Source organism: Sinocyclocheilus rhinocerous, unplaced genomic scaffold, assembly GCF_001515625.1.
Source record: "Sinocyclocheilus rhinocerous isolate Xijiao unplaced genomic scaffold, SAMN03320098_v1.1 scaffold1413, whole genome shotgun sequence".
NCBI classification, from domain to species: domain Eukaryota; kingdom Metazoa; phylum Chordata; class Actinopteri; order Cypriniformes; family Cyprinidae; genus Sinocyclocheilus; species Sinocyclocheilus rhinocerous.
In genome coordinates, this window is record NW_015639297.1 from 730,799 (window position 1) to 753,772 (window position 22,974).

General features: G+C 37.0%; 2 protein-coding genes across 3 annotated transcripts; both read right to left on the reverse strand.

Moving 5' to 3' along the window:
• Positions 1-8,051, reverse strand: LOC107751128 (uncharacterized). 2 transcript variants are annotated; one of them, XM_016566742.1, is made up of 9 exons: positions 7,548-8,051; positions 7,211-7,384; positions 6,844-7,008; positions 5,426-6,670; positions 2,347-2,472; positions 1,550-1,672; positions 836-961; positions 380-523; positions 1-248 (listed from the first exon to the last, which is right to left on the reverse strand). In XM_016566742.1, the coding sequence occupies exons 1-9, from the start codon at positions 7,609-7,611 to the stop codon at positions 100-102; spliced, it is 2,316 nt and encodes a 771-aa protein (XP_016422228.1). In that variant the 5' UTR covers positions 7,612-8,051; the 3' UTR covers positions 1-99. The 2 variants fall into 2 exon arrangements, with proteins under 2 accessions (XP_016422228.1, XP_016422226.1); XM_016566740.1 differs by having other exon boundaries at positions 159-259.
• A 528-nt stretch (positions 8,052-8,579) lies between these two features.
• Positions 8,580-21,121, reverse strand: ppef1 (protein phosphatase, EF-hand calcium binding domain 1). Its single transcript, XM_016566747.1, is given in 18 exon segments — positions 8,580-8,890; positions 8,979-9,063; positions 9,446-9,609; positions 9,698-9,804; positions 9,928-10,070; positions 10,242-10,427; positions 11,588-11,676; positions 11,751-12,021; positions 12,318-12,467; positions 12,877-12,913; positions 13,135-13,301; positions 13,472-13,518; positions 13,934-14,048; positions 15,131-15,300; positions 18,238-18,292; positions 18,444-18,571; positions 20,153-20,260; positions 20,979-21,121. Coding segments are annotated over 17 exon segments (2,169 nt in total). The 5' UTR covers positions 20,208-20,260; positions 20,979-21,121; the 3' UTR covers positions 8,580-8,690.
• Positions 21,122-22,974: the final 1,853 nt, after the last annotated feature.

Below are 22,974 nucleotides of genomic sequence, written 5' to 3' on the forward strand. Positions count from 1 at the left end.
ATCATCAGAGCTTATACGCACATAACTGTAGGTGCATAAATACAAAATATTTTGCAAAAGATAGTTAAATTAATATACAAAAAAAAATAGATAAATCAGTCAGTGTGAGGAGCTAGTGTGTTTGTCTACCGGCTGACAGTTTTTTAGGTTATTTGGGGATATTCGGTGTGTTTCTGGACAGGCACATTTGTAGCCGCCTCTGTGGTTGATGCAGAGGTGAGAACAGTTGGTGTTCTTCAGTTCACATTCTCATTAACGTCTGACAAATACAAGAAGGAAGAACTCTTATGAGCAACAATTCATCTTTCAAGTAATATCCACACAGAGTTTTGGTATGTGCATATGCATGCATGTAAGATTTGTATGTTTGTGGGCTGACCTTCACACTGGTGTCCATTAGGGTGCAGTCTGTATCCACGAGGACAGACACATCTGTATGTACCTGGCAGATTTACACACTTCCACTCACACCTGTGCAACCACTTCTGCTGGAGGACAGCGGTCTCCTCACACTCATTAATGTCTAAAACCAAACCACAAATGCACCTTTTAGAATAAAAAAAATACACTAATCTCAATGTTCATTAGCATTGAAATCATCTATTCATTTGGGGTTTCTAACAAGATCAAAAAACAGTAGAAAATGGTGATGCAAAAACAAATTTTGTGGTATAAGAAAAAGTAATTTTTTCTGCTATTAGTCTACATATAGTAAAGCAGGTGTAATAAAAACCATTGCAAATATGCCTTTTTGACCCTATTATGACATACAGCACCTGCTTTATTCTACAGGTATGTTAGGACAAATTAAATTAAGATAATGTAGATGACTGACCTTTGCAATGCCTATTGTTGCTGTCCAGTTGGTACCCTACAGGACACAAGCACTGGAAACTGCCTGGCGTATTAATGCAGCCAAATACACAGAGAGCACTACCAACATGTTCACACTCATTCACATCTGCAGAAATATTAACATTAACTACATCAAGACCATGGGGTTGAAGTTTGTAATCAGAATTCACCCTTATTTCGTTCCAAACTCGTAAGACCGTCGTTCATCTTCGGAACACAAATTAAGATATTTTTGATGAAATCCGAGAGCTTTCTGACCCTGCAGACAGCAATGCAACTGATACTTTCAAGTCACAGAAAGGCAGTAAGGACATTGTTAAAACAGTCCATGTGACATCAGTGGTTAAACCGTAATTTTAATACTTTTTGTGTGCAAAGAAAACAATAAAGTCGTTATTTTAGTTTTCTTTGCACACAAAATGTCACATGGACTATTTTAACGATGTCCACACTACCTTTCTGGGCCTTGAACGTGGTAGTTGCATTGCTGTCTATGCAGGGCCAGAAAGCTCTCAGATTTCATTAAATATATCTTAATTTGTGTTCCAAAGATAAACAAAGGTCTTAGGGGTTTGGAACAACATGAGGGTGAGTAATTAATGACAGAATTTTCCTTTTTGAGTGAACTATCCTTTTAAGAATGATTTTTGTCATTGGCAGTGCATCAGCACACACCAAACACTGATTCACTCACCAGAGCAGGATGTCCCGTCTGAAGAGAGCTGAAACCCTGGACTGCAATTGCACCTGTACGAGCCCAAGGTATTTTGACAGACCTGCTGGCACAGGTGCAACTCCTCCACACATTCATCCAAATCTATAAATAAAGTTGTACAGCTATTGGTTAACAAAATGTTTTGAACCTTGCTTACACTTGTATTTACTGTAGCATTGTCCACTTATGAGATCACATTTTATAGTGGAAAAAAGGTTCTTCAGATTATCAAAATATTCTTCACACTAAGAAAAAATGGTTCTTTTTAGAACTATTTGAAACCTGGAGAGGTTGGAGGAAAAATCGAGGAACCCTTTTGGAAACCTTAATTTTAAGAGTGTATACCGTTTTTTCTTCCTTATATGATGGATAACTCTTAACTCTTAAAACACCATGTGAACCTCACACACGTGCCGTACCTTGTCTTTGAGCTCTCATATAACAGCCATTTGCTGATATAGGTCAAGAAAGCCCTGGAGTGACACCAGAGGGTAATGTTAAGTCTTGCAGACATTCAGGGCTGAATCGACACACCACAGCTGGTTTGTAACCAAAGCCATAAATCTATGACACTCAGGTCAAGGATACATAAACAAGCTGTTAACCTAGTGTCAGGACCACATCATGACGGAAAAAGAGAAAGCCGCCATTCCTAAAGTGGAAAGCCTATAATCACTGGAGTCTGTATGTCTAAAGAATTCTATTCCGTGGTCGTATCACAGTGGCTATGATATGGTATATAACAAGATTACATGTGCATGTGGTTCCTATCTCACCTCTACAGGTGTGCTGATCCTCCAGAAGAAGAAATCCTGGTTTACAAAGACACTGAGCGCGATTCTGTTTATTGACATGACAGATCTGCGAACATCCTCCATTGTTTAAGGAGCAAGGAGTTAGCTCTGCAGTTAAAAGAAACATATTATGAGGAATTTATAAGATCCAACAAAGAAAGTATGTTTTTAATTGCTTGTGAAACAGAACGTGACAGACTAAGTGGTCCCTTTCAAATAATATAATTTAATTTACATGGTATGGTTTAGGTTTAGAGAACAGGACAGGATTTGTTCCCTGCTGAGAGTGAAATCCCACATCTGCAGTGACTTACAGATTCTCCGGGTTAATGAATTTACCGTGTGTGGACAGGAAACACTTTTGACAACTAAATGATTTTTAAATGTACTTTTTGCTTAACAAAAATAGCCCACTAAACACAATGGTAAACTGAATTTGATTCATTAAGATATTTTTACGTGCATTTTTGAAATAAGATAATGGGTTTAGCAGAACACCCGAGTTCAAAACAGTAATGTCCATCTGTATAAACACATATTCCCAGATGTGACTGATTACGTTTGAAGCCATCCTGAGGCCCTCTGTGAACAGCTCTAGTGATCAGTTCTGCCTGTCACCTGCTTAGAGAAGTGATGAGCAGGATATTACTCAGATGTCAAATATCTAGACATATAAGATTGGAGGGTGGTGACAGGAAAGAGTCAGTATACTAAAATACTGATACAATAAAAACACCTAAACAGGATTATGAAAAATGAATCTTCCCAGCAATTTTAATCTCTGAGCACTTGATTCAAACTTATTAATGAACCCTTTCTTAAATAAATAAAGCATTCTCTCTTCTGTCTCCTTAGGATAAACTGATTATGACCTGATTTGATTCTTTAGTTACAAGTATCTGATAATTACAGTGCCGTGAAAAGGTTTTTGCCCCCTTCCTGTTTTTTTTATTTTTTGCATATTTGTCACACTTAAAAGATTCAGATCATCAAACAAATTTTAATATTACACAAAGATAACCTGAGTAAATACAAACTGCAGTTTTGAAATTATGATTTCATTTATTAAGGGAAAAAAGCTTTCCAAACCTACCTGGCCCTACGTGAAAAATTATTTGCCCCTCCTCTTAAATCATGAAAGAACTGTGATTAACCACATTATTTTAGAAAGCTGAGTTAAATTTCACTAGCCACACGCAGGCCTGATTACTGCCAGACCTGTTGAATCAAGAAATCACTTAAATAGAACCTGTCTGACAAAGTGAAGCATGCTTAAAGAGCAACACATCATGCCGCAATCTAAAGAAATTCAAGAACAGATGAGAAACAAAATAGTTGACATGTATCAGCCTGGAAAGGGTTATGAAGCCATTTCTAAGGCTTTGGGACTCCAGCGAACCACAGTCAGAGCCATTATCCACAAATGGAGAAAGCTTGGAACAGTGGTGAACCTTCCCAGGAGTGGCCGGCCTACCAAAATTACTCCAAGAGCGCAACGACGACTCATCCAGGAGGTCATAAAAGAACCCAGAACAACATCTAAAGAACTGCAGGCCTCACTTGCCTCAATTAAGGTCAGTGTTCATGATTCAACAATAAGAAAGAGACTGGGCAAAAATGGCATCCATGGGAGAGTTCCAAGGCAAAAGCCATTGCTGACCAAAAAGAACAAAAAGGCTGGTCTCACATTTGCCAAAAAATATCTTGTTTATCCCCAAGACTTTTGGGCAAATATTCTGTGGACTGATGAGACAAAAGTTGAACTTTTTGGAAGGTGTGTGTCCCGTTACATCTGGCGTAAAACCAACACAGCATTTCATAAAAAGAACATCATACCAACAGTCAAACATGGTGGTGGTAGTGTGATGGTCTGGGGCTGCTTTGCAGCTTCAGGACCTGGATGACTTGCCATAATTGATGGAACCATGAATTCTGCTCTCTATCAGAAAATCCTGAAGGAGAATGTCCGGCCGTCAGTTTGTGACCTCAAGCTCAAGCGCACTTGGTTTATGCAGCAGGACAATGATCCAAAACACACCAGCAAGTCCACCTTTGAATGGCTCAAGAAAAACAAAATTAAGGTTTTGGAATGGCCAAGTCAAAGTCCAGACTTAAATCCGATTGAGATGCTGTGGCATGACCTTAAACAGTCCATTCATGCTCAAAAACCCTCCAATGTGGCTGAATGAAAACAATTCTGCAAAGAAGAGTGGGCCAAAATTCCTCCACAACGATGTAAAAGACTCCTTGCCAGTTATCGCAAATGCTTGATTGCAATTGTTGCTGCAAAGGGTGGCACAACCAGTTATTAGATTTAGGGGGCAATTACTTTTTCACGTAGTGCCAGGCAGGTTTGGACAGCTTTTTTCCCTTAATAAATGAAATCATAATTTCAAAACTGCAGTTTGTATTTACTCAGGTTATCTTTGTGTAATATTAAAATTTGTTTGATGATCTGAATCTTTTAAGTGTGACAAATATGCAAACAATTAAAAAAAACAGGAAGGGTGCAAAAACTTTTTCACACCACTGTATCTGTAAGCCCATTTCTGCCACATAAGAAAAAAAAATCATGCTTTTATAAATCATAATTATCACATAAAAAGTAAAAAATGAGGTACTAAGTCATAATTATGACATGACAGTCATAACTACGACAAAAAGACAAAAAATTGTAAATCAGAATAATGAAGTCGAAACTGACAAAAAAAAATCAAATTTATAAGCTAAAGTCATAATTATTTAGATTTGCCTAAATTAATACTTTTCATCTCACAGTTATGACTTAAGTAAAAAAAAAATTTTTTTAAATATATTTTTATTTCATAGTTTTGACTTTTTGTCATAATAAAGATTTACGAAAGCATGTTTTTTTTTCTTATGTGGAGGAAATGTGCTTTCATAGATAAATGAATAAACTGATGTTTTGTGCACTATATAACATGCTGCAGTTTCAAATAAGAATCTTGTGATTGCACAGTTCACATTAAAAGCTCTAGATTATTTTCTGGAAAAATTTACTCTCTACATATTTAGATCCAATATGTGTCACATATCTCACCTAAGCAGAGAGGTGTTTGGCCACTCCATTGTCCATTGTGTTGACAATAGCTGTAGACGTCACCATTGGTCAATGTGTATCCAGGGTAACATGCATACTGAATATAATGCTTATACTGAAGCGGGCCAGGATTCTTTATCGACCGAAAGTAGAACGTTCCATGAGAAGGAAACGGAGGGTAGGGACACACTGGACGACGTATCCTTGAAAATCTTGGAAGATCTTTCCACGCTAAAGGATCAAGTGTTTGTTTGGGGTCACTCTGATTGCTTTTTTCATTTACTTGATCATCAGTAATGTCAGCTGAGTTGTGGACGTCTGTTGGAGCCTTCAGATGCAGGCCAGACACGAGCTGGGTGGCCGTCGTCAAGACCTCCTCACCTGATGATATATATCCAGTGGTATCTGGTGGCGGTGATGTCTCAGTAAGGTCTGGTCTTTGTTCAAAGAGTCCTCTGGAGGTAGATGGAGCAGTAGACCACGGATCAAGTGCAAAGGAAACAGAGTCATGTTTAGACACCATAAAACCAGGATAGCTTGTAGTTGAAGGTGCAAAACTCTCAGTGGTGTCTACTTTGATGAAAGTCTCTGACTGTAGATGGTCATCTGTGCCTAATGTGTTGAGGTTTGGTGCAGGTGTAGTTGATATCCAGTGTGAATTATTTTTACTGTATTCTGGTAAAGTCTTAGCAGCTGAAATGACTGAGGCTCTTTGAAATAGTTTGTCTGTACCAAGCGTGGACTGATAACCTTTTTTGTTTCTTCTGTATGGTGCTTCAGTAAATGTTTGATCCATGAAATTTACTTGTTGAGTGGCCATTGCTGGAGGGACGAAGCTTGTTGGTGTGGTGCTCAAAAATGAAGATTCAAGAAAAGAACTGGCTAATGAGATCGTGTTGACATTCGCAGACGCCACCGTCACAGAGTTCCTGATTGGATCCTTGAAGTTTTCAAGGTTGTTGATTGGCCCAGCCTTTCCACTGTCTCGTGTTTTGTCAAACAATAGAATCTTTGAGGGCTTCTTCTCTACTGGTTTCCTAATATTTTTCTGCTTGAGGTCTGTAAAGTCAAGTCTGATGTGAGGGACCCCAAGCAACACTGTTTTTAAAAAAGCATCCTTGGAAGCGGTGTTTAAATGGCTATGTAAGCGAACTTTTAGGCTTGTAGGAACATCATGGCCCTGTGCTGAGACAGGACCATGTAAAGAGTCTTGATTCAGATGAAGAACACTCATGATATCAGCCACTGTAAGAACCAAGAAACAAACCGTAAGGAGGAACATGAAGGAGCCAAAGCAAACAGATGGTGAATTTTACAGGAAGTAATTGTAGCAGTGATGTAAAAACAATAAGGCGAAAAATGGTATATGTTAATAGATCAAACAGTTTTGGCATTTACGCTTGATTCAGATGACATACCTTTGCAGACAGGCTTAGTGCCGTTCCAGCTTTTCCCCTTGCAGAAGAGAAGCGCAGATCCAAACAAACTGAATCCAGTGTCACAGCTGAAGGCGGCCAGAGATCTGTCTTTAGAAACCACAGTACTTCCATGCAGGAGATCACCAGGGCTGGGGCATCCTGATGCTGGGGTACAAAACAACTTATGGTATGGCTGTAAGTATCAGCATTACATTAGAGAACCTATAAAACAGAATTTTAACTACTGCAGTTTATTTTAAACAAGCTTTTTCGCTTGACAAATCTCAGAGAGATTCATCTACTTCATGGCCAAATTTCACAATACAGAATGTGTGTATATTTACAAACTTTGTGAATATTTACTAACCCACACACAGCGGTGGGTCTCTGGCCCACTGTCCAGATACACAGCTGCTAGTACGGTAACCGTGGATCCGGAATCCTGGATTACAGGTGAAGGTAACATACAATCCTCCATAACGGAAAAACATACGCCCATTTTCTAAGTGTCCAAAGCCACTGCAGACTTTATCAGCAATGCCTAAGTGAAAACCATCAGAAATCATCATATGCTTGCACACAGATCAAACTAAATCACAACCTCTAAAATTGTTAATCAAGGGCAGACTGAAAGTCTGAAAAAAAGTGCTTCAATGATTTACCTATGGCTTAATGTGATAATATTAATTTTCATGATACTGTACCTGGAGTTTGCATCCAGAGCTGAGACAAAAATACACACAGCAGTGCACCTCTCCAACCTAGCATGATTGAGCAAATTCCACCGTAAAAAAAGAGGCTGCCGAAAACCTTAAGAGTGTCAGACTGTAAATGAAGATCACTCAGGCAAACTGAGCACTAGAGAGAGGAGTCTTGAAGTGATTGGGTAAAAAGATAAGACATGAGAGAAGGGGAAGGGAGAGAAAAGGGGAGGAGACACAAAACAGAATAACAGGAGTTTAAAACATCTTGAACACTCATCTTCAAAACAGGATGAAAACATATAAACAGACAGTGTGTTTTTTTCTTGTTAAGGGGAGCAACAGCAAGTCAGCTCAGATGACTTCAGTTAAAACCACTGCATAAAAGCCAATACTCTTTGTTACTTGTGTGAATGCAGACCAGTGTTATAATAATAATTTGTTACATTTATATAGCGCTTTTCTAGACATTCAAAACGCTTTACATTGTGAAGGGGATATCCTTAACCACCATTATTTTAGTATTATTATTATACTACTAATATTTTATTTGTAAATGATAACACTGATTTTGTTTGCCAAACTAAACACTGTATACTAAACACTAAATGTGTAAAGATAATAAATGCGATTATATTTATGGCATTTATATATTGAGAGAAAACTGACCACCCTTTGAAATTAATCTTTATTTATTTCTACCCCTTGACTTTATGAAACACATCATGTCTGGTGAGGGCATAAATTGACATTTTAGGTTTGATAATAAAAGACGGTACATTGTAAACCACATACAAGATGAAAACAGAGCAGTTAATATCAGAGAAATATCTACAACAAAAATGACTCATGACTCAAAGTGAAGTCTTAATTATAGGGTTATGTACTGCTGAACAATTATACTCAACTTGTGAATTACAGTGCTACAAAATAGCTGTGACTGTATTTAAACTGTGCATTTTTCAGTATATTTGAACTTTTTTATCACAAAGGGCAGGAAGACTGAAAACTCTTACCTTTATGAAAAATGTGAATCCTGGAAAATGAAAATGAATAACTTCTGTGTCCATAAGATGTTAAAAAATAAAGATGAAGTGCCAAAAATGATTTGTAAATCTGCCTTTTCTGTAATCTGCTCATCCAGAATCAACCCTGCTGCTGCTCTTTGACATCCAGTTTATGCACCACCCTGAAAGCCTCCAGGAACTCATTAAAATCAATGCTGCCGTCTTTGTTAAAGTCTATGCTTCGAGCCATGTCGTCTATCGTCTGGTCATTCACAGCAACCCCCAAATGGGAACTGAAGAGCTTCCAAGTCTGACGGAACTCCTCAATGGAGATCTGACCTATGTGAAGGTAAACAGGTGGGTTATGATCACCATATAATAACCAGCATTAATCTCATTGAACAATCAGGAAAGCATTGACACTAACCTGAATGGTCCTTATCGATGATGTTAAATATTATCTCTAGGTCAGTTCTATATCTATAAAGAGTTTCAGCCAAGTTTGGTGTTACCTAAAAAAAAAAGGTTAATTTCAAAAACTGAGACTGAATTGTGAGGTACTATATTTTCAAAATAAAAGTCAAAATGTCTGCTAAAGCTGGGCAGTATAACATATATGTGGTTAAAAATTGGCAACCAAATTTTTTCATATCAGCTGTTTAACAATGGTTCATTACTTTGTAAATAATTCACTTCATTATCCAAATATAAGCATTACCACACGACTATTAACATATAAACCATTTTCCAAATTCCCTGCTGAAATTATTATAAAGTGTCAAAGTGATATGTATAACGTTAATGTAATACAAAATTACTCATATAATTTATGATATAGGATTTTGGTCATACAACCCATCCTTACATAACATAAACATAGATTAAGATAGTGACCGGAGGGATGGGTTCTCCAGGGCTGATGTCCTCAAAGCAGGATTCATACTCTACATTGCCATCTGCACTAAGACGGGCCAGGCGTGGGCGCAGGGTTCTCCATGGCAGATCCAATCGCAGCACAGACTCCACCACCTGTGCCCACTCGCTAGTGGAGATGCGACCTGCAAGAAATGGAGAGAAGAGCCATTTTAGTTTAACCTTCCAATTACCTGCAAGTGCATAATATAATATAACATAATATAATATAACCTGTGTTGTCTATGTCATACTGTTGAAAGACAGCCATTAGCTCAGAGCGGTGAGCATACAGCTGCTCTTTCAGAGCCCTGAGTGCTGAACCTTCTGCTACACGAACCCTGAAACACACACAAACAAACAAATTAATATGGATGCATGAGAACTTCCACATATATATGTAACCAGTCACACAGTTCCATATACTTAACACCTATTTGTTATTGAAGGCGTAACAAGTGTACCTTTGATGGAGTGTGAGTTTTCTGGTGCTTCGACTAACTTGATACTGGAAGAAGCGTGGGACCAATTCAGGCCCCAGTTTGATGTACGCCCCGCGGTTACTGCCTTCTTCGTAGTAGTTAGATGCAGAGAAAATAGTGATAACCTTAAATAAAAGAGAACAATTCCTGAAATAATGCTGTTGTTAAAGATATACAAGTTTACAGACCCCATAAAATCAAAACTGGTAAGACACCTCTAATTAGATTTTTATGAGAAAAGCTGAAATTTGACAGAATGGATCATGCTTTGCATGGATCAAAACTCCTGTGTTCACCTGTCCGTTGTGGCAGAGCTCATAGCCCTCCTGTTTACATTCATGTGATCTGATGAGCAGACAGAGGCCGTGTTTCTGCAGCAGCGCCTGCGTCACGTCTGGCCCAAAGTAACAGCCTCCACCGCGAAAAGAGTTCGGACCGCAGCCGTTTAGATTTTTAGGGTCACTCCACAGGATATCAACAACCTGTATCAGACAAATTATGACAATGTGAAATAACACATAATTGACAAGCATCTTCTTATACTTTCCATCACTGTTAAGTACCGTTCACACCAAGAACGATAACTATAAAAATAACTATAAAGATAACGATATTAGCGTCCACACCAGCGAACGATATCGTCTGTTTATTCTAAGCGCACGCTCGTCTGCCGCTTTAAATTCTCAAGCTCGTGACAGCAGGATTGATTCTGATTGGGTGTCAATGTTTTTATCGTTCATCAGCTGAAAAAAATAGTTATGAAAGTGATTCCAACGATATCGTTTCTCTGTGCCTTTATCATTATAGTTGTGGTGTGGACTCTGCTATTCTTTAATATTCAGAACGATTTTTAGAACTATATCTTTATCATTATCTTTATAGTTATTGTCCTTGGTGTGAACGGGCCTTTACAGTCATTTGTCTATTTTTAAATGTTTAGGAACTACTAAATGATTTTAAAAAGTTTTCTAGAGATCAGTGCTATTATTATTTTTTAAAAATCATTAACTAAAAGTCAAAGGCTGAAACGGGTATAAAGACAGCAAAATGCTTCAGGTCAGAAATGTAATTTATACTGTGAGCCACAGTTTTACAGGAATAGTTAACCCAAAATTTAGTGTCTGTAATCAGATATTCACCTCCGTGTTGTTATTGCTAACTAAAACTATTAAAAATCAATTGAAATAAAGTTGAAATAAAATGTAAATTAAAGCTAAATATATATTTACACACACACACACACACATATATATATATATATATATATATATAGATAGATAGATAGATAGATATATATGACAAAAAAACACAAACTAAAATTAAAATGAGAACACAAAAATACAAAAACTGGAAGATTTTATATTGAAGAATATCATAGAAATGTGTGGTTGTCGATTTATTCTTTCTAAGCACAAAACCCAGAGTGCCATGCTCTTTTATAATTCATAAACACCTTTTTATGGAAGTTCAGTAAGTTGGTACAAAATTCTCACATCTCCTGCAATAAAGTGAGTCATATTGTGTTGTGGAGGTTTAAGCTAAATGGAGTTCCAAGGCAGAACAGTTCCACATCCAAGATAGAAGTTATTTGTCACACAATTTCACCGACAAAACACACATTCTGGGAACAGTTTCAACTCACTTGCTGCCATTCCAGTTCTTCTCTGGGTGGCTCAGGGGGCTCTTTACTGATCCTGGTAGACTACAATGCCGGCTGTTCAGACTCACATACTGTAAGTACGTTTTGTATATTTAAAGAGTTTTTATATTTTATATTTTTTATATTTTGGTGGGGCTTGGCAGACTAGGGGAAGGTGGAGGTCGATGTGGAGTGTTCCGTGACGAGATCCGGGGGGAGCACACGGATGATGAGGAGGATGAGAATGATGAAGATGAGGAGCAGCTCCCCTGCCTAGTGAAGTGCTTCTTCTTTCTGCGGGAAGCACGACTGGTGCGGCCTGAGGAGCAAGGGCTGTCCAGTCTGGATCTTCCGCTGTGTCTGCTGCTGCTGCGACTGCAGGCACGGACGTTGAGATGATCAATGCTGCGTTTGGGCAACCTGAGAGCAGACTTCACCTGCAATGTGAGGGATAATCCTTTTTACATTATCCTGATTTTTACATGGCTACTTACCTAAACAAACATGAACTGTATATTTACACTGAAATTATTTTTATTATGTAAGAAGCCTATAAATAGGCTTCTAAAATAGGCTTCTCCTATAAATAAAAGACCTACTTTATGTCTCACAACTGTGCTCAGAAAGCCAAATAAATAAACAAATGCATGTGAATTATAAATTTAAAATTGAAATAATTGTATTATGTGAAAAGAAAGAATATAAATCCACGGAAGTTAAAAAAAACACCTACTTTATGCCTTTCAACAGTGCTCAGAAAGTCCAGATCAGTTTTGTCCGATATGCCACCGTGAACTATAAGCACTTTGTTATCGATGACAGTTGCAAGAGGAAGCAGGCTGAACACATCCTGAAGAAGCTGTAGGATTTCCCTGCCATGAGTCTATTAAGAACACAGTAGAAGTTAATGTGCATTTCTTTACATGTCCAGTAAGTGGCGGTGACGTCTAATATTTGACAGTAAACCTTTTTAAACCTTTATTAAAGGGGTCATATGATGCGATTAAAATTTTTCCTTTCTCTTTGGAGTGTTACAAGCTCTTGGTGCATAAAGAAGATCTGAAAAGTTGCAAAAACTAAAGTCTCAAATCCAAAGAGATATTCTTTATAAAAGTAGATTATTTATTTCAAGTAATTTTGAGTTTTAAGGCTTTTTCAGCAGTTTTAATGACATTTTCAAATCAATGTTTTTACAAAAATTGTTACGAAATTGGAAAAAAGTTAGCAACTCTATATTTAACTTGCCTATAATCAAAACATTAATAAACAAAAAAGCACATATAAAAATATACCTTATACTTCTGCATGACTTCTTTTGTGAATCCGTATCTGCAAGAACATCAAAAACTTACACACTAATAATATAAATCATACTTTTAAATTCAGTTTGAAAAAAAAAAAACTTTTTGAGTGCATCCTATTTGTGGTATACCATGCCTAGAAAGCCTTTTTTGACTACTAGGATGCACAGAGCATGGAATAATTTTTGTATAGCTTTATTAAAAGTCATGCCTTCATTATTAGTCTGAATGGGTGATTTAGCATGTTACCTGAGGTTCATGATGTGGTCCTCATGGTTGCCTCTGTTCAGATGCATGTGGTCGGGGTACAGCAGTAGGAAGGCAAACAGAATGATGATAATCTCTGTAGATTTCTTTCCTCGATCCACAAAGTCTCCATTGAATATGTAGGGGTTCTCCGCAGAGGGCAGACCATTCTGGGCAATAAGGCAATACATCTTGAGTGTAATAAGTCACAAGTCATGCCCAAGTGGCTTTAATGAACTCATTCTCTGGATTTGCTTAGGTACATTACCCCTGCACCAATATGCTAAAATGTAATTACTCGAAATAATAGTCTACATCTAAACAATCGATCTGCATTTACCTTGTAAAATATAAGCAGTAAGTCATCCAGTCTACCATGCAGATCGCCTGTGTGAAAGAGAAAGGCGGCACATAAAAGCTGTTTATCATTCCAGGGAATATAAATCAAATATTGGAATCTGTGATGAAAATATGCAAAATATAAACACTTTAAATGGTATAACGCGATCTCTTTTAGAGTATTCGAAGATGGGAATTCAGTTATTCATGCATGCTTTTCTGTACTAATTGAATCAGGAACGCTGTTGAGTATGAAATGGTGCAGGTTGGCTGTGAGGAGCCCATTGAGGTACATTGAAGTGCTTTATGAAGTGCAAAATAAATAAGCACTCATTCATCCATGCCGCATCACTGGTTTTCCATACAAGCTATCAAAAATATTTAACATATCTCAAACGCACTGTTGCAACTTGCAACAAATCTGAGGTGGATTATTTTTTTCATAAAATATATAGTGTCTCACCACATATAGTTATCTCTTTGGTATAGGACGTCGACAGGTATATGACGTTTGGCATCTGTTTCAAGAACTTCTTCGTTTCATATAGTAGCTGCAGCACATATTTGCCGTGAAGAGTCTGAAAATGAGTCACGCATTTATAGGTCACTGCATTTTTTGTTTGCTATTTCTAAATTAAAGAGCAATAGAATAGAAGAATGGCTAGAATTGTAGAAAAGAGATAAAGTTTTAGTTAAGCTTATGTTTTGATACTGTTTATCAAAAAATTAGTGCTGTCAAACGATTAATTGCAATTAATCGCATCCAAAATAAAAGTTTTTGTTTACATAATATATGTTAACTGTGTATATTTATTATATATATATAAATACACACACATACAGTATATATTTTGAAAATATTTACATGTATACATACATTTCTATATTTATATTCTTATATTTTATATAAATATATTTAATATATAAACATAACATATTTTTCATAAATATATACATGCATGTGTTTGTATTTATATATACATAAATATACACAGTACACACACATATATTATGTAAACAAGAACTTTTATTTTGGATGCGATTAATCACGATTAATCGTTTGACAGCACTACAGAAAATATTATAAAACTATTAAGGTTATAAATATACGCTACTGTTCAAAAGTTTGGGGTCATTTATTTATTTTGAAATAATATATTTTTATTCAACAAGGGTGCTTTATATTAATCAAAAGTGATAGTAAAATGTAACAAGATTAAAAAGATTAAAAATTAATTACAGATTCCTTAGAAGAACAACTATTTTCAACATTGATAATAAAAAGAAATGTTTCTTGAGCAACAAAACAGCATCTAAGAATGATCTCTGAAGGATCATGTGACACTGAAGACTGGAGTAATGACTGCTTAAAATTCACCCTTTCCATGCAGGAATAAATTACATTTTAAATGTATTAAAATACAAAACAGTTAAGTATTTTAAATTGTAACAAAATATACAATATTACTATATTTACTGTATAAATGCAGCACATTTAAAAAATCTGACCAACCCCAAACATTTGAACGGTAGTGTAATACAATTTGAAGATGGTTTAAAGTCTGCTAGACAGAGATAAATAATGTACAAGATGATCTTGGTTTTTGCCAGAAGGCTCATAATTGTTCAGACTATTAGTGAAAGTTTTATAGAGTTGTACCTGCTCCTCTTTAAAGGCGCTGAGTAGGGCATTGGTATCAGTCACGCTCAGTGGGAAGGAGAGACGAGGACCGCAGTACGATTCCGGCACGACAATCTGCTCGTACTTCAACTGCCTGACCTCCTCAATTAACGGGTCAACCACAGAGTCCAGGAGGTGAGAGATCAAGTCTGGGGGAAAGAGAACACGGCTGCTGTCGTGACTCGTGTGTGGGAAGAATGAAAGAAGAATCACAGAAAGCAAGTGTGACATGCAACTTGAATATCTTGGTGTGAATCAGTGCAACCAATTTTGTGGTGCATGGATGTTGGGACATGGTATGGAAAATGCATAATCTCTGTCATAAAAATGTTAACCTTTTTTCTCCATCATCATGTGATAACTATTTATTACTATAATCAGCAAAAAAAAGCAGCCTGATAAAAAAAAAAAATTGTAAATGTGAACTAGGAAACACTCTGGAACATCAAAAGGTTTGTGTTATTGTTAGGCAGCACTGGGCATGTGGCATGATGAGCACACGGGAACATGAATACATGCGGACAGGCATATCGGTTTCAGTTTTCAGTTATTAAATAAATGATTAATTCTCAACCTGGAGTCTATTATGAAAGGCCTATTTTGATTGGCCATCAAAATACCCAGCACACAGTGCCATAACACAATGTAGCATACTTCAATCGGCATAGCGTCTGGCCCTGCACAGGGATTTGAGGAGTGCTGACCCATTGTGTCATTCTTGAAAATGTAAATTTGCAGTGTTTTCCGTAAATTTATGCAGAGAGACTTGAATTTCAGGAACAGATGTTTGTATTGGGGAGAGAGCAAATGCAAAATAATTTGTTCTTTCCTTGATTTAGCCAATATCTACTGGACATCATTCCCTGCTTCTTTAGATTGCTAGCGATAAACAAACATTATTAAGCTCCATTTGGTTTCACATAAAGAGCTCTACTGTCTGACCGAAAATCAGGCAATATTCAAGCCTTTTCTGTGATTTTGAGTAAAAATCTGCAGATGTGCTAATGTTCAAAAGGTTGGTCAGTAAGTTTTTTTTTTTTTAGAAACTGATACTTTTATCAAGGATGCTTTAAACTGAACAAAAGTGACAGTAAAGACATTTTTAATTTGAAATTTCTATTTCAAATAAATGTTTTGTTTATTCAACTTTCTATTTATCAAAGAATCCTTCTATTTATCAAAGAATCCTGAAAAAAAGTATTATGCTTTTCACAAAAACATGAAGAAGCACAACCGTTTTCAATATTGACTGCTGAAAATTTAACTATGCCACCAGAGGAATAATTTAGCCAATATCTACTGGACATCATTCCCTGCTTCTTTAGATTGCTAGCGATAAACAAACATTATTAAGCTCCATTTGGTTTCACATAAAGAGCTCTACTGTCTGACCGAAAATCAGGCAATATTCAAGGCTTTTCTGTGATTTTGAGTAAAAATCTGCAGATGTGCTAATGTTCAAAAGGTTGGTCAGTAAGTTTTTTTTTTTTAGAAACTGATACTTTTATCAAGGATGCTTTAAACTGAACAAAAGTGACAGTAAAGACATTTTTAATTTGAAATTTCTATTTCAAATAAATGTTTTGTTTATTCAACTTTCTATTTATCAAAGAATCCTTCTATTTATCAAAGAATCCTGAAAAAAAGTATTATGCTTTTCACAAAAACATGAAGCACAACCGTTTTCAATATTGACTGCTGAAAATTTAACTATGCCACCAGAGGAATAATTTATGCTTTAACATATTCCATTTTTTGAAACTGAGATTTATACATCACCTGAAAGCTGAATAAATAAGCTTTCTATTGAAGTATGGTTTGTCAGGATCTGACCATATTTGGCTGAGATAGATAATTGATCATTGATAATTTTGACCCATACAATGTATTGTTGGCTATTGCCACAAATATACCTGTGCTGCTTATGACTGGTTTTGTGGTCCAGGGTCACATATATACTATATACACATATATTAATTTTACACAAACTATTTTAATTTTAATAATTTTTACTTTCTAATAATAATCTTACTTTTTTTTTTACTGCATTTATGATCACACAAATGCAGTCTTGGTGAGCATGAGAATTTAAAAAAAAAGTATATATATATATAATATTAAAATATAAGCCTTAGTGCTCAGAACCCATGGCACCCAATTAAGCTCCACTATATTGTGCCTGCAGACCTTTCAATAATAAATATGAAGATACACTTTACTATACTATAATTACATACTTCCTAATTGCCATCAGGCAAAGATTCTGAAGCCACACAGACAAGAAGCTGAAAACCATCCAATCCCTAGATCATTATTACCTGACAAGACCAGTCATGTGCACTTGCGGCCCACTCAATAGCAACTGATTAAACAGTTTTCCCAGAGGAAAGCCAATTTAGTGTCATCACAGGCCGGAGCAAAGAACCCCATGTGAAGAATATAAAATAGTGAAAGCAACATTGACATTCACTATTGGGTAAAACAACTGAATATGTTGTTTTCACTACTGTTATTATTCTTCAGAAACATTCAATGCACAGTCTCTCTCTAGATTTTTCAACTGTGTTCTTGGTGATCTCATTTGAGTTTCCGCTGTTCTGCTTGACTAAAGATGGGACTAATTGTCTTCTGTAATTCTGCACTTTGGACAGCTGCCTGTGGAGGCTGGTTGCTGCATTTCTGGCTCTCTCCGCATTACCACCACTCAAAATGGGATCTCCCAAGGTTGCTAAGCAACTGTCTCCCCATATAGCATTTTTTGGAATCACTAAAAGGATAGGTGTGCAACACTCCAGAGGGAGATCGTTTGATGCAAAAATCACATGAGCTAGGGGCTTTCCAAAGGTGTGCTTAGGGACAGCCAAATTCAGATAATGAAAAAACAAAATCACTAAAGAAAATGAAATTTTGCTGTATCAAACTACTATAGCCCGACAAACCACCATGACTTAACCAATAGTGTGTTTAATCAGTTTGTCTGACCAATGACAAATGGGAGTGTTTGAAATTGTTAATTATTTGTGCAATTAAATTACACACTTTCCTTAAAGAAGCTTTTGCATCTTTTAATCGGACACAGTTATTACCTGGTCCATTCATCTGTGTGAAGTTGTCCAACATGAAACTGAAGAAACTGGAAAGCTATAAAAATTAAAAAGATGTATACTTGCATTAAAATGAATGCTGAAAATCTGAGTTTTAATATCATTACAAGTTTATTAAGCGTAGGGTAGGATATTTGTTTGTTTTTTCTATGTATGGACTGGCCATAATAAGCAAGTGTCTTTTATACCTGTAGCTGGTCCTGTTCCCCTGCATACTCAATGGACTGAAAGATGTTCCACGTATAGCGTCTTCTCATCTCCAGGCGAGCAACATAGCGTCTGTACCAACGCTGGATCAGTATGGCAGCTTTCATGGCTAAATACGTTAAGAACACACAAAGAACGCAAGTGGCTGGTGTAAACAGAATCCTTGAAGCAATATTTTTGTGACCACAGTTTTGAGACAAAAACTATTTGGGAAGAGAAATGCAGGCAATGAGGTTTTTCAATGCACCAAATATGAATACTTCCCTACTTTGTGTGCAAAAAGCAGAAATATGTCTGCAACTGTAATCGCATACTTTCCTATTAGATAATAGGAGGAAAAACAGTGTGTGAAGAGAGTAGTATGTCTCTTCACACACCCAGATGACTTATTACTTCAATGCATAGAATGCAAAACTATCCCATGAGGCCACGGGAGCGAATTTGTGAATGGTAGTGAAGCGACGCAACTGATGCTGGTAGGTCGCATGGCAATGACAACATAGTGACTGTAGTACATCCATATTTCATTCATACTACACACTTACTTTCTTAGCTGACACAATTTATTTACTTATGCAAAAGAAGTACCTACTTAGTATGCGATTTCAGACACAGCCTCTATCTAAATATGCAGCATTCATTAAACAAGACCCGGCATGACCTACTCCATCCCCTGATAGTCTGCAACCATTGGACACTTTGCTATCCCATGAGGGCATGGGAGAGCGCTTTGGTATAAAGGAGGTTGCTACTCATGGTTAAACTGTACTTGTTTAACAAATTATTTCTGAGAACAAATGAGCCAAAAGACAATGCCAAAATGGCAAATGTAGAATTTCTGGGAAATATGTGTGCATATATAGAGAAATTAAACATGAAAGATTAAAAACAGTGCATTTTAAGACAGTACCAACACAACCCTTCAGAGATGTTCTGTTGCTACAGTTGATTCTCATTTGTCTCATCAGATTCACGTTATCATGTTAACATCATGCTTTAATGCACATACAGCTCTTGGTACAGGAACACTTGCATCTTTTCCAGAACACTTGATTGCAAAGACTGTTCTAAAAAATACACCTCGTCTCAGGAGGTCAATATCACAGGTGCTAATTAAAGAAGTGCTAGGAGCAGTTAAGGAGAAAGAACACAACACAGACATTAGAGACAAGGCTTTGCTCAAGAGTACACATCCATAGAGAAATTATAAGCTGTGCTCGAGAAGGATGGGAGAATTGCTCATGATCATCCATTTTATTTATTCTAAATGCACAGAGAAAAATCACACTCAAAGGTTTACCTCAAAAAATATGGTAGTTTTAAAAGTATGTAAACAAATCTACATTGGTGCTTTCATGCCATCTAGTACTTCTCTATAGCCACGAATGAGACACAGACAGTCATGACAGATGCTGAAGAAAGTGCCTTACTCAGAGCTGGGCTGGGCTGCTTGATGGAGCCATCTGTGTGAGAGGTGATTAAATTAAATTGAATAATTTAAGTAATACCTTGCGGGTGGAAAAAAAGACAGGGCTGGGGACTAAATGCAACGCAAGCATTGCCATATTTTTCAATAAATAAGTAATGCAAACTTCTTGAAACCAGGGTTGTTGCAAAGGGGAGAGGAAAAAGAGGTTAAACAATATTGCAAATCACATTAAAGCATTAGGGATAAAGAACAAATATTTACCAGTTTCTGAGGGTGGTGTTTGGTTCTCAACGGCAATAGATGTGCCGCATCCCATGATGGTACTTCTTGCTTCTAGTCATGAATACCCAAAATTCTTAAGGTTCTCTTCTTCATTTAGTATCCAGAAATGTTTGTGCAAAAATAAATTATTTAAATAATAATATAAGAATTTATAATATAAGAATAATATAAGAATTTAATAAATAATTTAAGAATTAAACAGCTTAAACTTCATCAGTACAGAGACTGCAACCACATATTCAGGATTGAGGGTAATGGTTTCATAAAAATATATTTGAACACAAATCTGGGGAGATGCATCCTCATGGCTATTAGATCTAATATTTCAGTGCTGTTTTGATATTCGTAATGAAGTGAAATGGCATTAGAAAAAAGCAATACTGCTCGGAATTAATCCAGCATCACAGTAGTGTGTCTCTGTAGAATAAAGCAACAAAAAATACAAATCATGCTGGACTTTAATCTGTGCCCTAAAGAGCCTTTCAAAAGGCCCTTTTAACAGTGATCAATCTCTGGGAGGGGACACAGGGAGAGAGATGTAGACTGTTGATTGTCATCTTCACAGCGTTACAAATACAATAATAACAATAATAATAAATATGTTGCCCCAACTTCTAGGGAGATGCTTATTATTTTTAAGTAGCATGAAACTCTTTAAGAGGTACTAAAAAGATTACTGACACAGACATCATTATTCTTTAACAACAAAGGCTGAAGAAACACGCGGAATAAACAATAGTATAATTAGGCGCGGAACACCAACAAAACACTGCGTATTGGAAACGAGATTCATAAGTTAAGTTACCTTTCCGTTGTCCATCATTCAGTACGACATGCACATGCGTTGAGAAATTAGGATTGGATAAGAAGTAAATGATGAAAAATCAAACATTCATTTCCAAATGTGGAGGGATGCAACAGCTAAACAACACCACAGGTGTCAGACAAGGCTAGCCTGCATGAAACGCAGTGGCAGTCTGACGATTTGAGAGCACGTCTCACTGACTCCTGTGAGTCTAGTGAGGAGGTTTTGATTCATTCCAGTGACTCGAATCGTTTGGATCCGTTCAGTAAAAGATTCATTCACTGATCCGCTTATTAACCCTTTATGCACTTACGTCAGTAGGTGGCGACATTGAGTCTATTTGAATCGTTTAATTCTTTGAAAAACAGTCCATTTAAGTGTTATTTTATAATTGATTAAAATATGCTTGTCTACATAGTTACTAATGCCGAGTTCACACTGCACGATTTTAGCCCGATTTATCACTCGCCGACAGGTTTTGCGAAATCGACAAATGCCCGAAATCGGAGGCAAATCGGTGATCGTTCATGAGAGGGACAATCACGGAGTGTGAATGATCAAAGACGCGCGATCTGAGGGAATCGCCGACACATCGCCGACACTGCAAAATATTTGGCATGCTAAATATCTGGAGCTGTCGGCGATTCACAATCAATCGCTGTGTGCAATGATTTCTGACTGACAACTACATCGGCGATGACCTACAGCCAATGAGAGACCAAGATACAGGGCAGGAAGTTCGGGGAGGAGTTATAGACCAGAATATCAGTATTTTAATAGATATATGAACAATTATATCATACAGAAACAAGCACAAACATTTGCCTGACCAGCCACAACATCAGCATAACAGTTAGCCTACTGCTAAATTATTTACCTCCAGCTCTATTTTCAGAACACTCAATCCCCGTTTACTGCATCTCCCTCCTGCCTTCTGTTTTTCTTTTTCTCCTTGTAGCTGGAAATCAGCTCACAGAAAATTTGCAGGCTATATATATATTTTTTAATAATTACAGTCTCGATGGAGAACTCCGGTCTGACGCACACGGGTTCTCGCGTTATTTCCTTATCACCGAGTTTGAAAATCATGCAGTGTGAACTCGGCATAAGAGTATAGGTGTTTCCTCCATGCAGGACAACTGTTCAGATCTATAATTTTTTTCCTTAATTTTATCAATAACTGACGTTAACGAGAGATAGGAAAACATGACGTTCACAAGAGATAGAAAGAGTCTTCAGTCATGTAATATAATTATACACTATAAATAATTATTTTGTTTATAATGCTTCCTCCGCCTCCTTTGTGTTACGAACGAGATGTATTGATATGACGAATTCAGTCGGCCGGCCTTGTTCATGAGCGACAGGGCCGTCCTTAGGGGGGTGCAACTGGTGCGGTCGCACCAGGCCCGCGCTTGAGGGGGCCCCGCGGCGAATGGACCGAGGGGGAGTCCAGTCCAGTCCTGTCCAGTGCTAGAAGAACTTCGTTCACTTCAAAGGTTCGTTTAATGCCTGCTCACGTTGGAGTGGAAGGAAATGAGGAGGTAGACAAGATAGTGAAACAGGCTCTTAAGCACACAAATATTGACATGCATATACCCTTGAGTAAATCTGAAATTAAAGGTTTAATTAAAGTAGCTGTCAGAAAGATATGGCAAGAGAGATGGGATAAAGGTAACAAAGGGCGACATTTGTATAATATAAATAAACAAGTAAGACATGTAAGAACTGCTTATGGTAATAGAAGGGATGATAGTTATATCTCGATTGAGAATTGGACACTCTACTCTTAATAACTACTCCAGATGATAGGAAGACGTGAATCTGGTCAATGTTATCATTGTGGACTTCCAGAAACGGTAGAGCATGTGCTGATTAACTGTAGGGCATATGAAAGGGAAAGAATACAGTTAAAAGAGGAATTAAAATCTGCCTGACATAGCGGTGGCGGCAACAACAATACTACAGCGAGAATACGCCTTCTTTCTTTGCCTGA

Coding starts and splice junctions, on each gene's coding strand:
- LOC107751128 (XM_016566742.1), bottom strand. CDS start 7,611: ATGCTAGGTTGGAGAGGTGCACTGCTGTGTGTATTTTTGTCTCAGCTC. Junction 7,385..7,547: donor GCTCTGGATGCAAACTCCAG/GTACAGTATCAT, acceptor GTTTTCACTTAG/GCATTGCTGATAAAGTCTGC. Junction 524..835: donor CAACAATAGGCATTGCAAAG/GTCAGTCATCTA, acceptor GTTTGGTTTTAG/ACATTAATGAGTGTGAGGAG.